Source organism: Triticum aestivum, chromosome 6D (assembly GCF_018294505.1).
Source record: "Triticum aestivum cultivar Chinese Spring chromosome 6D, IWGSC CS RefSeq v2.1, whole genome shotgun sequence".
Taxonomy (NCBI): domain Eukaryota; kingdom Viridiplantae; phylum Streptophyta; class Magnoliopsida; order Poales; family Poaceae; genus Triticum; species Triticum aestivum.
Window position 1 is genome coordinate 489,281,697 of NC_057811.1, and position 13,273 is coordinate 489,294,969.

The following is a 13,273-nucleotide window of genomic DNA, read 5'->3' on the forward strand; positions in this document are numbered from 1 at the left end:
GCTGCTGAAAAAGAGAAAATATGAGCGAATGATTCCAGCTTTTCAAACCAGGAAGCCAAAGATGATCATGAGACGGGTAAACAAAACCAGCTTATTGTGGAACAAGATGATCATAAATAGAATACCAAAGATTACACCAAGGCATGCTCCACAAAGAAATGTTACCTTGAGTGAGTTGATAAAAAGCATGATCTCGTAGTTTAGGCAACATTTTCAAGATAGAGGCCCAGAAAGCAGATTTAGATGGGGTAGTAGTGGCTCTCCAAATTGAAGTATCAGGAAAGTACTTAGCCTTTAACACAAGGTACAAATGAGAAGAAGGAGCATTGGCTAACCTCCAAGCAGCTGTGAGGATGAGACTTTCATTAATGGCTTTTAGATTCCTGATGCCCAAGCCACCTTCTCCCTTAGCACTACAAATATCCTTCCATGCCCTAAGGCAGAGACTTTTCTTTGAGTCGGTCTCTCTAACACCTGTCCACCAAAAATTTCTAATAACAGTTGTGAGCTTAGCAATGAATTTCTTAGAAAACAAGATGTTTGCCAAGTAATAGACTGGAATAGCTGAAAAAACTGATCGAAACAATTCAAGCCTAGCAGCATGAGAGAGCATATTAGCTTTGTAAGAGGGCAGCTTATTTAAAAATTTATCTAACACAAAGTTGTAAGCAGCCACTCTATTTTTAGCAGGAAGAACAAGTGGATGACCAAAATGAGTGAAATTAGCATCAAGATTAGAAACAGGAAAAAAAATGCTTAATGCTTTGAATCGTAGCTTGAGAAACATGCGAGCTAAAAAGGATTGCAGATTTGGCCCAGTTGGGAGTTTGACCAGAGAGCTCACAAAATTGATGAATAAGATTAGCCATAGTCTGAGCTTCCTGAAGAGTAGCCTGTCCACAAACCAATAAGTCATCTGCAAATAGAAGAGAATGAACAGGGGGGCAGTTTGGACCAAGAGAAATACCCTGCAAATGGTTAGCCTGAAGAGCCTTATTAAGCGATATCAAAAATTCATTAATGGCAATAACAAACAAAGTAAGGAGACATGGGACAGCCCTGCCTAATCCCTCGATAACTTTTGAACTTATGAGAAGGTTGTCCATTGATTAGCACAGAGAACGTGGGAGAAGAGATGCATGCATGAACTAAATTAATGAAATGACAATGCAACCCTTTACGAGCAAGCTTAGAAACATGCCAACATGGTATCTAGTTTCGAATGTCTCATCACGGCGGATTTTTTTTGTGAAAACAGATTTTGGATCGAACATGCGGTTTGATCTACAAAATATTTTGAAATTTCAAAATAAAGAGAATCTACCAGGACATTAGTTTGCCTGCACTTTTAGTGCATTTGCACGTGGGAGAAAGTTGGAATAAGTCATTTTATGCCCGAAATTTGCCTATGTAAACATTGTGGTAACTTATATAGCACAGACGTGATAACTTGCATACCCTAGGCATGGTACCTTTTTACCTAAAAATAAGTCGTCGAAACATATACATGGGATCTAGTTTCGTAGGGCTCACCAAGACAATTTTTTTATGTGAAAACAGTTTTTCAATCCGAGTGACGGTTTGAGCAACAAAATATTTTGAATTTTGAGTTTCAATGGAATCTTTTGTGACGTCATTAATTTTATTCTTATGTGCATGCAGTGGGTTACGCTGAATTCATTTGGTAATAAAAAAACATTTAACACATCTTGCATGCGGTTTGTTAGCAAGTTTGCATGCGAATTGGGATCGTTCGGATCTATACATATAATCCAAACGTTTGGAAGATATAACAGTCTTAAACTCGTCTAGCAGTGTAACAAACTAAAACTCTGTTTGGTTTTGTCTAACTAACTCAAAGATATCCAAAACTGGTTCTCGTAACATGCAAAAAGTGAGCTTTTGAAAAAACGACTATTAGTCGTTTTTGTATAATCGCGTTTATCCTAACTCCAACAACCTAGTTCCTAGTTTGTAGCTGGTGTGTTTATCTAACTAGATGACACCCCGCGGGTTGCTGCGGAAAAATTTAGCACACAAAGTTGAAGTCAACTTGATAAATAAATCTATGCAGTGAAACATCCAATGGTAGTAATATTTCATTTTTTCTAGAACAATGACAGTTAAGTAAAAGCAAATGAAAATAAACAAATTGACTATGTAGCAATACTGGCAAAAGGAAATTCAAACATGTCATGGTTGTGGGAGTGAAGGATTTCACATGCCGCAAGTGAAATGGTTTGACAAATTACTAACCTATACAATCATACAAAACAAATTATGCCTTATGAGCTTTTCTACAAAAGCATATGCCCAGGTAGTAACACTTATAAATAAGCTAAATGATGTTAAACAGATCAGATTTTTGGATGACAGTCCAAGTGTATCACCAGAACATATTAAGTAAATGACACAACGGAGAATGTTCCAAAGTAATTTGTGATTAAATAGCTCACCTCACGGTATTTTGCACTGTGATTGGTCATGAGATAACAATGGTCAACACTTTAATATAATCACTATGGAATCATCAGCTAGCAAACATCCGCGTGCACTGGAGACATAATTTCATGACTGTATATTTTTACGCCTCTAGAGGGTGGAGGCTACAAAGAAGACATTGGTTTATGACTTTATTTATCAATTCCCAGATCAAGTTAACGTGGATAAGCCAAATATGTGTCGTTGTAGATTCCACTCCCTGCTAACAGAAAATAGAAGATATCTAATGGCAGGCGCAGGATTAAATTCTTCTGTAGCACTGAGATATATAATGGCCCTACTTAATTATGCTCACACTAATTACTGTTTTTAAAGTTTCCTGAGTCGCTTGGTTAGAGATCATGAAGCATTGATCTCGAATGGTTAAAATGAAATCCCGCCTGACTTAGCAAAGTAAGATACTCGGTATCTCTCTTTAACTTCTGCTGCTCACATTTTCTAGCGCTTGCGTTCAAAAATAGTTGTATCAGAGTTGGACTTCAACATACTATTTAACTCAAACCATAAAGAAGTTCGAGGTGTAAATATTTCTTTAAGCTGAACGGTGCCTTTCTTTGCATAATTTTCTGCAAACTGCGTCTTGAATTTTTTTATGAAACTGTTCCTATTTCTACAAACATGGAAAAACATAAATGAGCCCAGCAAAAAAACCACAGAAATGATCAATAGTAGCTCCAAATATTTACCTCTTCAATCCTTGAATAGATATATCATCTTTTACATCCACTGGACAGCTGCAATATGAAGTGTCAGAAAGCGATCCGGATGGCAGATATAGGTGACAACAGATTAGAACAATAGAATCTAGAAAAGGTATATGGTAATACAGGGATAGATTGTAAATAACCAGAGACAAAACAGGTACTTATCGTGCAACAAAACCGAGCGTTGCCCATCTGGCTGGATATATGTGTATCAAAGGGTGCTCACAACTGGTATAATCTGGTAAATAAAATCGTTCAAGATACTTACCTATCCGCTGTTCGTATCTAGGTGTTTCACCTACAACCTCTCATCGGCTTGTCATTAGCAGCCTCCTGTGTTGCAAAATCCACACACAGAAAAAGAAATAAAACTGGTTCCGTTCTATCTGAATCTGATTCCCTCACGTAGAGAGGAGAGCCCAGGAGACCAACGCTGGAATGGAAAGATGGGTACCTTGGCAACCGGCAGCGGAATCAGATTGTAGAGCAGCCCTAGATAGGGCTAGTAGTGCTTGCAGTCGGACTGCAAGATGCAGACCTAGCGTCTCCATGGATCCCTCCGTCTTGATCCCATCCCGGCGATAGGCGAACTATGAACGCCAGATTTGAGGTTAGGACGATAGGGACGTGTTAATACGAGCAATAGGAGCCGGCAAGGGCAGAGGCGATGTGAGCCGAGGCAGCCGGCGGCGCTAGCAGAGAAGACACATGAGAATGAGATCAAGACGGAGGGATCCTTGGAGATGCACCGGAGACGGGATAAGGAAGCGCCGGTGGATTGTTGTGATTTGGGAGTGGAAGAGCACATCGCTTTAGGGCATGTACAATGGTGCTATCTTAGTAGTGCCACGTAGGATAAAAGATAAGGTGGAGGAGAGAGAACTCATAAAAAAAGACTTGTCTTCCTTATTTAAGAGAAGACAAAAGATGATCTCTTAGCACAATATGTCTCACCACGTTTTTAGGAATAGCTAGTTATTTAAGATAAGGCTAAAAAATGACCCATTGTAGACATTTTTTTTGTCATCTCTAAATTACATGCAAGACTTAAGATAAGACTATCTTATCAACCATTGTACATGCCCTTACAATTACTGTCGGTTAGTGAAGACGAAGAGAAAGCGATCGATATTAACTTGGGTACCAGCGGATGGGTAAATGCCAATGAGTGTTGCGCCCGGGGATCGCTAGTCTGTTGGTTATCTGTGTCAGTTTCACGCGCCCATCGCGGCTGTGTGGCCCGTGCTTAGCCGAGAGATAGGGAGAAAATCGTTTCTATTGTGGGATCTATTTGATGACGTGGACAACTTGCAATGACGTGGCACATCGCTGATGTGGACAGTGTGCATGCTAAAAGAATAGGGAGTAGTGGGGAGCAACTTTTTAAGAATGGTAAATGTGCCCCACCTGCATGCAAACGCAATCACATCCACCCAGTCTTTTCGTGAAGGTAGGCAAACGTGGTTCTCTGCATGCGCCGTTTAAGGATCTGTAAATCCAAACAGAATTTTCTACAAGTGAGTTCTTAACAGATTGTTCGCAAAAGCTGTTTTTTCATAAAATATTCTAAAAACGGGTTTTGAGAAAACTGGAGGGTAATTCTTCGCTATCCAACAACCACTTAGTGTTATGTACATTTTCTTGTACCATGAAATTTCAGTGAAGAATGGTACGCGCATTATGATGTTTCCCGGGCATTTGCGCGGGCCCACTTTGCTGCTTAGTTTAACAGCGAGAGGCATATCATTAGTTTGGCACTTGTGCTTAGGCTTTACAGGAGCCATGACTCGATGCGCACTGACAACTTGATAGGATTAACAATTGTTATGCAGAGCATCCGGACGGAGCCGGAGAGAAAACCAACGCAGCACGCCGGCCATAGCAGTCACAGCCACCAACCCTCCAGGCCGGCAGTGTCCTCCCCATTTCGTTGCTGCTGCTTCCGCCGGGATCTGCTCATGGAGGCGGTGGAAGACACCACAACCCTGGAGGCCGCGATCGGTTGGCTCTCCGATACCATCCTTGCAAATCTCCCAGCCGGCGGCAAGCTGGTTTCCTGGATTCGCCAAGCTGGCCTTGGCAACGACGTCGAGAAGCTCAAGTCCGAGGTCGAGGCTGTGGAGATGGTGGTCTCTGCTGTGCAGGGGAGGGCGGCCGGAAACAAGCCGCTGGCCAAATCCCTCGCTCGGGTCAAGGAGCTGCTCTACGACGCCGACGATGTGGTCGACGAGCTCGATTGCTACAGGCTCCAGCAGGAGCTCCAACCAGGTAATTTTGATGATGCATTTAGATCCAAGTATCTGCTGAATTGCTTACTACATTAAAAAAGCATAGTGATAATTTAGATTGTAATAAGAACGAGTTGCGTGCTAATTGGCAGTTCCAATTTCATTTTGTTCTGTCTTAGAGACACTGCTGGAAATGGATGGACATGGGATGCAGCAAGTTGACAGATCTAGTGAAAGTGAAACTATCGATGTACAGGGTAGCGGTAATAGCAGGTTACGGTTCGAGGGATGGATTCACTTTGAAATCACCGAGTTTGAACAAAACGGAGGGCCTGTCAAAGCAATGTGTAAGCACTGTCAAACAGTGCTCAAGTGCAAAACCAATAAGGGGACATCAGTTCTGCACAATCATCTCAAGAGCAAAGGTTGTGCCAAGAAACGTGGAGCCAGTGACCCTTCTTCAAGGTACCAAAATTATTTAACGCCTTGCACCAAAACATTTGTGAGAGCCTTCATTTATACATCTGGTTAAGAGCGTATTATCAAGGTTCTCACTGCCAATCAATGATCTATTACTTATTGCAGCACCGCCGATGCTATTACAATTCCTACCCCTGTTGTAACTGTCAGCAGAAAAAGGACGAGAACCAGTCAGGAGTCAACACACATCACTGCAGCTAACCCAAACGGGTGGAACAAGGACGCATTTTCTGAAAGGATACAAGACATCATTAGTCAACTGCAAGGGAAACACGGGGCTATCACAAGGCTTCTCCAAATACTTCCGTCCGACTATGTTGGTGCAAGGTCAAGCCACTGTCAGAGTAGAATCTTGGATCCATGCCGAAGAACATCATGTGTTTTTCAAGGGAAAGTGTATGGGAGAGCTGCAGAGAAGAGATCCATCAAAAAGTTGATACAAGAACACAAACCAACTGCCAGTGTTACTGTTCTGCCTATTGTAGGAATCGGAGGAGTTGGGAAGACAGCTCTCGCTCAGCTTGTATACAATGATCCAGCTTTGGAAAGTCAATTTGATCGCAAGATATGGATCTGGGTGTCTAACAACTTTGATGAAATGAGACTCACACGAGAGATGTTAACTTGCATCTCCCCAGAAACACATGATGGCATATGCAACTTTATCAAGCTTCAGGAGGTCTTGAAGGGTCATATTAAAACAAAGAGGGTTCTACTCATTTTAGATGATGTCTGGGAAGTCATGGATGACTGCGTGTGGAACAAATTATTGGCTCCTTTCAAGTCTGACAATGCAAAGGGCAACATGATAATCATGACAACTAGAAAACCATCTGTTGCAAACAGTAGAGGTACAACTGGACCAATTAACTTAGGTGCTTTGGGAAAGGACCATTTTTGGCAATTGTTTAAATCATGCACGTTTGGTGACGAGAGTTATGAAGCGCAAGCAAGTCTAAGTGACTTAGGACAGGAAATAGCACAAAAGTTAAAAGGGAACCCATTAGCAGCGCAAACTGTCGGGCCTCTATTAAGAGATCATCTTACTGTGGATCATTGGAGTAACACTCTGAAGACCGAAGCTTGGAATTCCCTACAACACACTGGTGGCATCATGTCTGCTTTGAAGCTTTCCTATGATGAGCTGCCCTACCCTGTGCAGCAATGCTGCTCATATTGTTCTATATTCCCCTACGGTTATGAATTTATTGCCGAGGAACTAGTTCGTCTTTGGATTTCACAGGGATTTGTGAAGCGTGATCATCCAAATATGAGTTTGGAGGAGACGGGACGATACTATCTGACTGACTTGGTGAACCTGGGCTTGTTTGAAAGGAAAGGATCCTCTCTTGGTAGTCAAACTCAAACTTGCTATGCTATGTCTGGCCTGATGCACGATTTTGCGAGGCTAGTTTCAAGAACTGAGTGTGCAACTTTGGATGGTTTGCAGTGCAATGAAATGTTGCCAAATGTACACCACTTGTCCATAGTAACCAGCTTTGTGTATCAGAGGCAGGATTGGACTGGGAATATACTTCGTAGTGAGAAGTTTGAATTTTTGTTGCAAAATATAGTTGCATCAGTGAGTAAGTTGAGGACATTGGTGTTAATTGGGGAGTATGACTCCTTTTTCTTCAAAGCATTCCAAGATGTATTTGAAAAAGCACATAATCTGCGTATGTTGCAAATGTCTGCAACATCTGCTGATTTTAATTCCTTCATGTGTAGCTTGGTAAATCCTACACGTCTTCGGTATCTAAAACTTGCGGATGGTCATGATGAGCAGAAGGCTATGCCTCGTGTTTTGAGCAAGTTTTTCCATCTTCAGGTGTTGGATGTTACTTTCTTTATGTCACTGCATACAGTTCATCTAGAGGGTTGCGGAGAACGGATAGTACTTTCAACTCTGGAAATGCTTCGATTTCTTAAAAGGTTGAAGTTGAGAAACATGCGGAGTGTAACAAAAGTATCGGTTCCGTCATTGGAGGAGCTGGTTTTATATGAAATGCCAGATTTACAGAGATGTTCTTGTACTTCCATGGGTGATATGAAATCTAGTTTAAGGGTGTTGGAGATCCAGAGTTGCCCTGCACTTGAGGTGTTTGATTTGTTTCGGAAAGGTCATAACTATGAACTGGAGCATAAGCCATGGTTGCCCAGTCTGAGGAAACTCATAATGTGCAATTGTCCTTTATTGCAAGTACAAATCCCGCTTCCGCCTTCAGCTATATTATCTGAACTATTAATCAGGGGAGTTTCAACAATTATGAAAATGTGGGGATCTTCCATGGGAACATTCAAAATTGAGTGTGAGCTGCCTTTTGCTGAGATGATGCCACTTGATGACAGAATTTTGGCGTTCCATAATCTTAAGGATATCAAATACTTGGAGATATCATGTTGCGCAAACATAACATCCATTTCATTCAAAGGATTAGGTCAGCTCAACTCTTTAAAGAGTTTGAAAATATTGTTATGCAAAGAACTTTTCTCTTCAGATGATGTGCCAGAGCAGACCCTAGAAGACATAATAACTGCAAATAATGCTGCTCTCCTGGCTCTTGAAAGTCTTGATATTAGAGGGTGTGGAATAAGGGGGACGTGGCTATCTCTAATGCTGCGACATTCGCCAACCCTGAAGGAGTTGAATTTAGATATGTGCCCGCGGTTGAAACAATTGAAAGTAGAAGAGGTTTCGTCATCATGGTATCTATATGATGCATTTCGAAGCTCAGTTCGAGCGTCATCAGTATATGTTGATGATGCGTGGCCAGGCTTAGCTGTAGACGGAGTCGTGCACATTCCATGGAATCTTAGAAAGATAACAATCGGTGGATGCCCTGAATTAATGTTTGATGGGAGTAGGGAAGGCTTTGCTGGATTTATCTCCTTTGAGGAGGTAGAGGAAGACGACGAAGAGAAGGGAAGATGTCTCCTCCCGCAATCACTTGAACAACTTGTTTGGTCTGATTATTCCCGGAAAACTCTGCGGCCCTGCTTTGTGGGTAATGTCACGTGCCTCAAAAAACTGCATGTAGATAGCATAAGGTTGGAATGTCTACAGCTGGATTCTTTTACGGCACTGGAAGATTTGAAAATTGAATGTTGTGATCGGTTCGTCTCATTAGAGGGCATGAAATCGGTTGGAACCCTCAGGTCTTTGGCATTAGTTCAAAACCCAAGATTGGAATCTCTACAGTTAAATTCCTGCACATCGTTGGAACGTTTTGAAGTTCATGATTGCAGTTCGCTCATCGCATTAGAGGGCTTGAGGTCCCTCGTGAACCTCAAGCATTTTGAAATATTCGGGTCCCCTGCCTTGGATTCCTTTACCTATGAGCCAATTGAGGGAATTTCGAGTCATAGCTATGAGTTATTCCCCTCACTGGAAAGTTTAAAGACTGATGACTTGTGTCATCTTAAGACGTTATTCCACAAGGGCCTCACCTGCCTCCGAAGCCTAACACTTTTTTATTCGGATGCAACGAGACTAACAGATGAGCAAGAGAGAGTGCTTCTGCTCCTCGGGTCCTTGCAAAAGCTCTCCTTTGACAATTGCGAGCATCTCGTGCATCTTCCCCCAGGGCTGCACGGCCTCCCTTCCCTCAAGACGTTGAAGATCATAGATTGTGAGGGCATCTCAGAGCTTCCGATAGAGGGCCTCCCACCTTCGCTGGAAGAACTGGAAATCCTCTGTTGCAGTGCCGAGTTATCAAAACAATGCAGATTGCTAGCAACAAGCAAGCTAGAGGTCGAAATTGATGGGTGCTATCTGGACTGATTATTGAGTATCTTTCTAAGGTATACTTACTTCTACCATATACACAGATATGCTATTGGAGGGATTGCCCAGGTCATCCCTGTCCTGGGTCACCTGTGACAGTACTTATATTTCAAGCGGGGGAAATGCTTAACGTATTTTTCTTGTGATATGAACAGGTCTGTTTTCACTTCAAGGCCTCATCCTCAACCTCATGTGGTCATGATAATGGTGTCTTACACTCATAATCTCAATATTTGTTCTCCACTTGTTGGGATTTCCAATTATACGCAGCTAAGAATTCGATCCTTTTGTAAGGTGCCTCCCCGCCCGCTTGTCTGTCTAATGCGCTTGTTCTGTTCCAGCCTTTTCAATGTCACCATTCTGAATTTCTCGCTGATCCCTGAATAAATCCATTGCCTTGCTCTCGAGAACCTCCTCTACAGCAGGTTCCTGTGGGCCAAAAGACAAAACTGGATTCCCGTACAATGATAGACTGTAGTCGGAAACCGTGAGTGAAGAAACTGTATAAGTAAATTATTGTGCAATGATGTTGTATTTTCAAGAACTTGTGCAGATTTGGTTGAGTGCTTCCAATTATTCAAGGCCGGCCGTGTTGTCCGGGGTGGATAGCACAACGTATGAAAATGCTTGATTTTTGGGATCTTTTTCCAGATTTTTCTGAGCAGAGTGTACAGCAACAGAAAATGCATGTTTTTTTTTTCTGAGAATGAAAATGCATGTTTCTAACACTGTTTGTTCTGCAAATTTAACACTATTCATGGTTGATCTATGCTTGATTTTCTGGAAAGTTCTTGAAAATGATTCTGAGGACCTTAAAATTTTGGAGTCCAATAGAATGTTTGGGCCTTCGGGGTGTAAATCACAGCAGATGGATATCCTTGTTTTTTCCTTTTCACAAATTGTTTTAGATTTAGTTAGAGTCATGTGGTGTGTACAAGTACGACAACTAACTCCGTTGTCCGCTCAGGGCACTATCCTTTATAACTGGGAACTCCTTCATATAAAAAAACAAGCAGTCTGTATTTTCCTACTCCAGTAGTGTTAGTGTTTCCATGGTGCGCAGCAAACAGGGGATGCATCTTTCCAGCTCTGTTTATGCTGAAGTTATTACAGTGCAGTCACTGAATGTTAGTTTCTGCCAGGATTTTGATTGTATTATGTTGAGCAGTTTGATATATTTTTCTCAAGTCTGACTGTGTGCTCGAGGTGTACAATTGATGCATGTTTCGAGCTGTGTTATATTCTTGTTGAAGGTTTTAGCATGCCATTCTAATTTTGGTTTTTGTGGACTGGAAGTTTTTTTTTCAAAAAAAGCAAGTTTTCACTCTGTTCATTGATGATCTATGCTTGATTTTCTGGAAAGTTCTTGATTTTTTTTTGAAAGATAGGGGTTTCCCCCTGCCCCAACTTTTATTAAAAAGCAAAGGCGAAACCAACACGACCAGGACAATGTACAACGCTTCGGCAACAGCCAAAGTAGCTGTCACAGAAAGGACAAGTTCTTGAAAATGATTCCGAGGACCTTAAAATGTTTGGAGTCCAATAGAATGTTTGGGCCTTAGGGGTGTACAATCACAACAGATGGATTTCTCTAGCTCTTCAATTTTAACAGTCCACACAGTCCTTGATTTTAACAGTCCAGTAGTGTTTCCAAGGTGTGCAGCAAACAGGGGGTGCATCTTTCCAGCTCTGTGTTGTGCTGAAGTTTTAACAGTGCAGTGACTGAATGTTAGTTTTTGCCAGGATTTTGGTTGTATTATTCGAGCAGTTTGATATATTTTTCTCAAGTCTGGCTGTGTGCTCGAGGTGTACAATTGATGCATGTTTCGAGCTCTGCTATATTCTTGTTGAAGGGTTTTAGCATGCCATTCTAATATTGGTTTTCATTGATAGGAAGTTTTCAAAAGAAAAATACAAAAAGGAAGTTTCCATTTGTCAGTGAAGTGTCTGTATACCCGTTCGTGACCATGTTACGCATTAACAAGTATGGGTTTGCCTGTTTTACAGCAAACATCAAGAAACCATTGTAGTTCGGGCTTAGATTTTAGAAGACCAGAATTTGCCGGTGCAATCCAGTTGACCTCGTTTTTGACTAGTGGGACCCACAAGTCAGGCCTACATCTCCAACGCGACATGACCAACCCAAGCTTGACTAGCGCAACACCGCATCGCCCTGACGTAACACATTCTGGAAAGGAAAGAAAAAAGTGTGCCACCCCTGAAACTTTGAATTTTGCGCACACGGTCCAACACGACACAGTGGAGATTCTCTACCATACTGCACCTTACATTGTTGCTGATAAAGGACGGGGCGTCGACCTGTTGGCTGGGTAGCAGCCAGTCCATCCGAATTCAAGCCTCGGCTTTGACACGCGGTGCTCGCCTATAAAAAAAAGCAACGAGGGTTAGAGTATCTACAGCAGGACCTCTCAAAAACCCGCCACATCCGGGCCGGGCCGCCCGGTCACTGCCCGGTCATGTTTTTTCGACCCAGACGGACACCGCAAACGGGTCTCAAACGTCTAGGCTGACCGGCACCCTCATATCCAGCCCAAATATGGGGCGGATGTGGGGGCACCCGAGCACGCCCTTCATGTCGGACTGGCGAAGGGGTGCCCGCCGAAAACGCCCTCAAACCCGGCGATCCCAATCTCGTCTCCTCGGTTGGACCGGTGGCACAGCTCTGACGGGCCGCATAGTGCATTGTCCGGTTATTTAAGTCAACCGGCGGCACCGAAACCCTACCATCCATTAGCATTTTCCTCCTTCTGTTCGTCATCGCCGCCACTTTCCAGTCCACCCGTCCACCTAGTAGCCATACCCCCACGCCGTCGGATGAGGAGTGAGCCATTCTGACGCTGGAGCGCCCACTCGAGCTCCTTGAGCAGATCCGGGCTAGCGCGAAGGCCGGATCGCCGCGGGGCTACCTCCAGATGGAGTTGATCCGGAGGAGGAGTTGGAGGAGGAGGACGAGGATGAGGACGAGGACGAAGAGGAGGAGGGGGATGAGCCGGAGGAGGAGGATGTGGGGCACGCTGGCGACGGGGATTTGCAGGCGGAGCAATAGGCCATCCTTGATTCTCTTCGGTCGGAGTCAGCTACGGAGGCAAGACGCCATCGCCGACAGGAGATGGAGGCGCAAGAGGTTGCGGACGAGGCTAAGATGTTATTATTATTATAGGTAAAGATAAAGATAATATATATATATATATATATATATATTTTTTTTTTTTTTCTCCACCCGGAACCTCACTCATCGCATTTGTCTTGTTCCCCTTTCGCCCGTGTTCGGCGCCATGGATTCGATCTGCCGTCAGAGCCCACCGCCGCCGCTGCCTGGCCCCAGCCGCAAAGCGCGGTGCCTCTCCTCGCCGCCAGCCGCCTCTGCTTTTCACGGGCGGTGCCCCCGGAGGCCCCGCCGTAGGGCCGCAGCGCGGGCGAGGGTGGCGTTCGGCTCGAAGCAAGGAAGGGAGGAAGGGGGCGGTGGCCATGGCTGCCCCGACCGGCATGCTGGGGCCGCGCTTCCTCCCCGGCGGCGACGCCTAGGATCTCCGAGGTTCGACCTCTCCTCTCTT

The 13,273-nt window shown here is 43.6% G+C and overlaps 2 protein-coding genes across 2 annotated transcripts in view; both read left to right on the forward strand.

Moving 5' to 3' along the window:
• Positions 1 to 5,094: 5,094 nt before the first annotated feature.
• On the forward strand, positions 5,095 to 10,322 carry LOC123146298 (uncharacterized). The gene is made up of 4 exons (XM_044565926.1): positions 5,095 to 5,474; positions 5,614 to 5,899; positions 6,020 to 9,715; positions 9,854 to 10,322. The coding sequence occupies exons 1-3, from the start codon at positions 5,165 to 5,167 to the stop codon at positions 9,693 to 9,695; spliced, it is 4,272 nt and encodes a 1,423-aa protein (XP_044421861.1). The 5' UTR covers positions 5,095 to 5,164; the 3' UTR covers positions 9,696 to 9,715; positions 9,854 to 10,322.
• A 2,645-nt stretch (positions 10,323 to 12,967) lies between these two features.
• The window catches only part of LOC123146300 (disease resistance protein PIK6-NP), a 14,345-nt gene continuing 14,039 nt past the window's right edge, over positions 12,968 to 13,273 (forward strand). The window contains exon 1 of the mRNA XM_044565927.1: positions 12,968 to 13,254. The gene's annotated coding sequence lies outside the window, so the exon portion shown is untranslated. The remainder of the gene's footprint in view (positions 13,255 to 13,273) is intronic.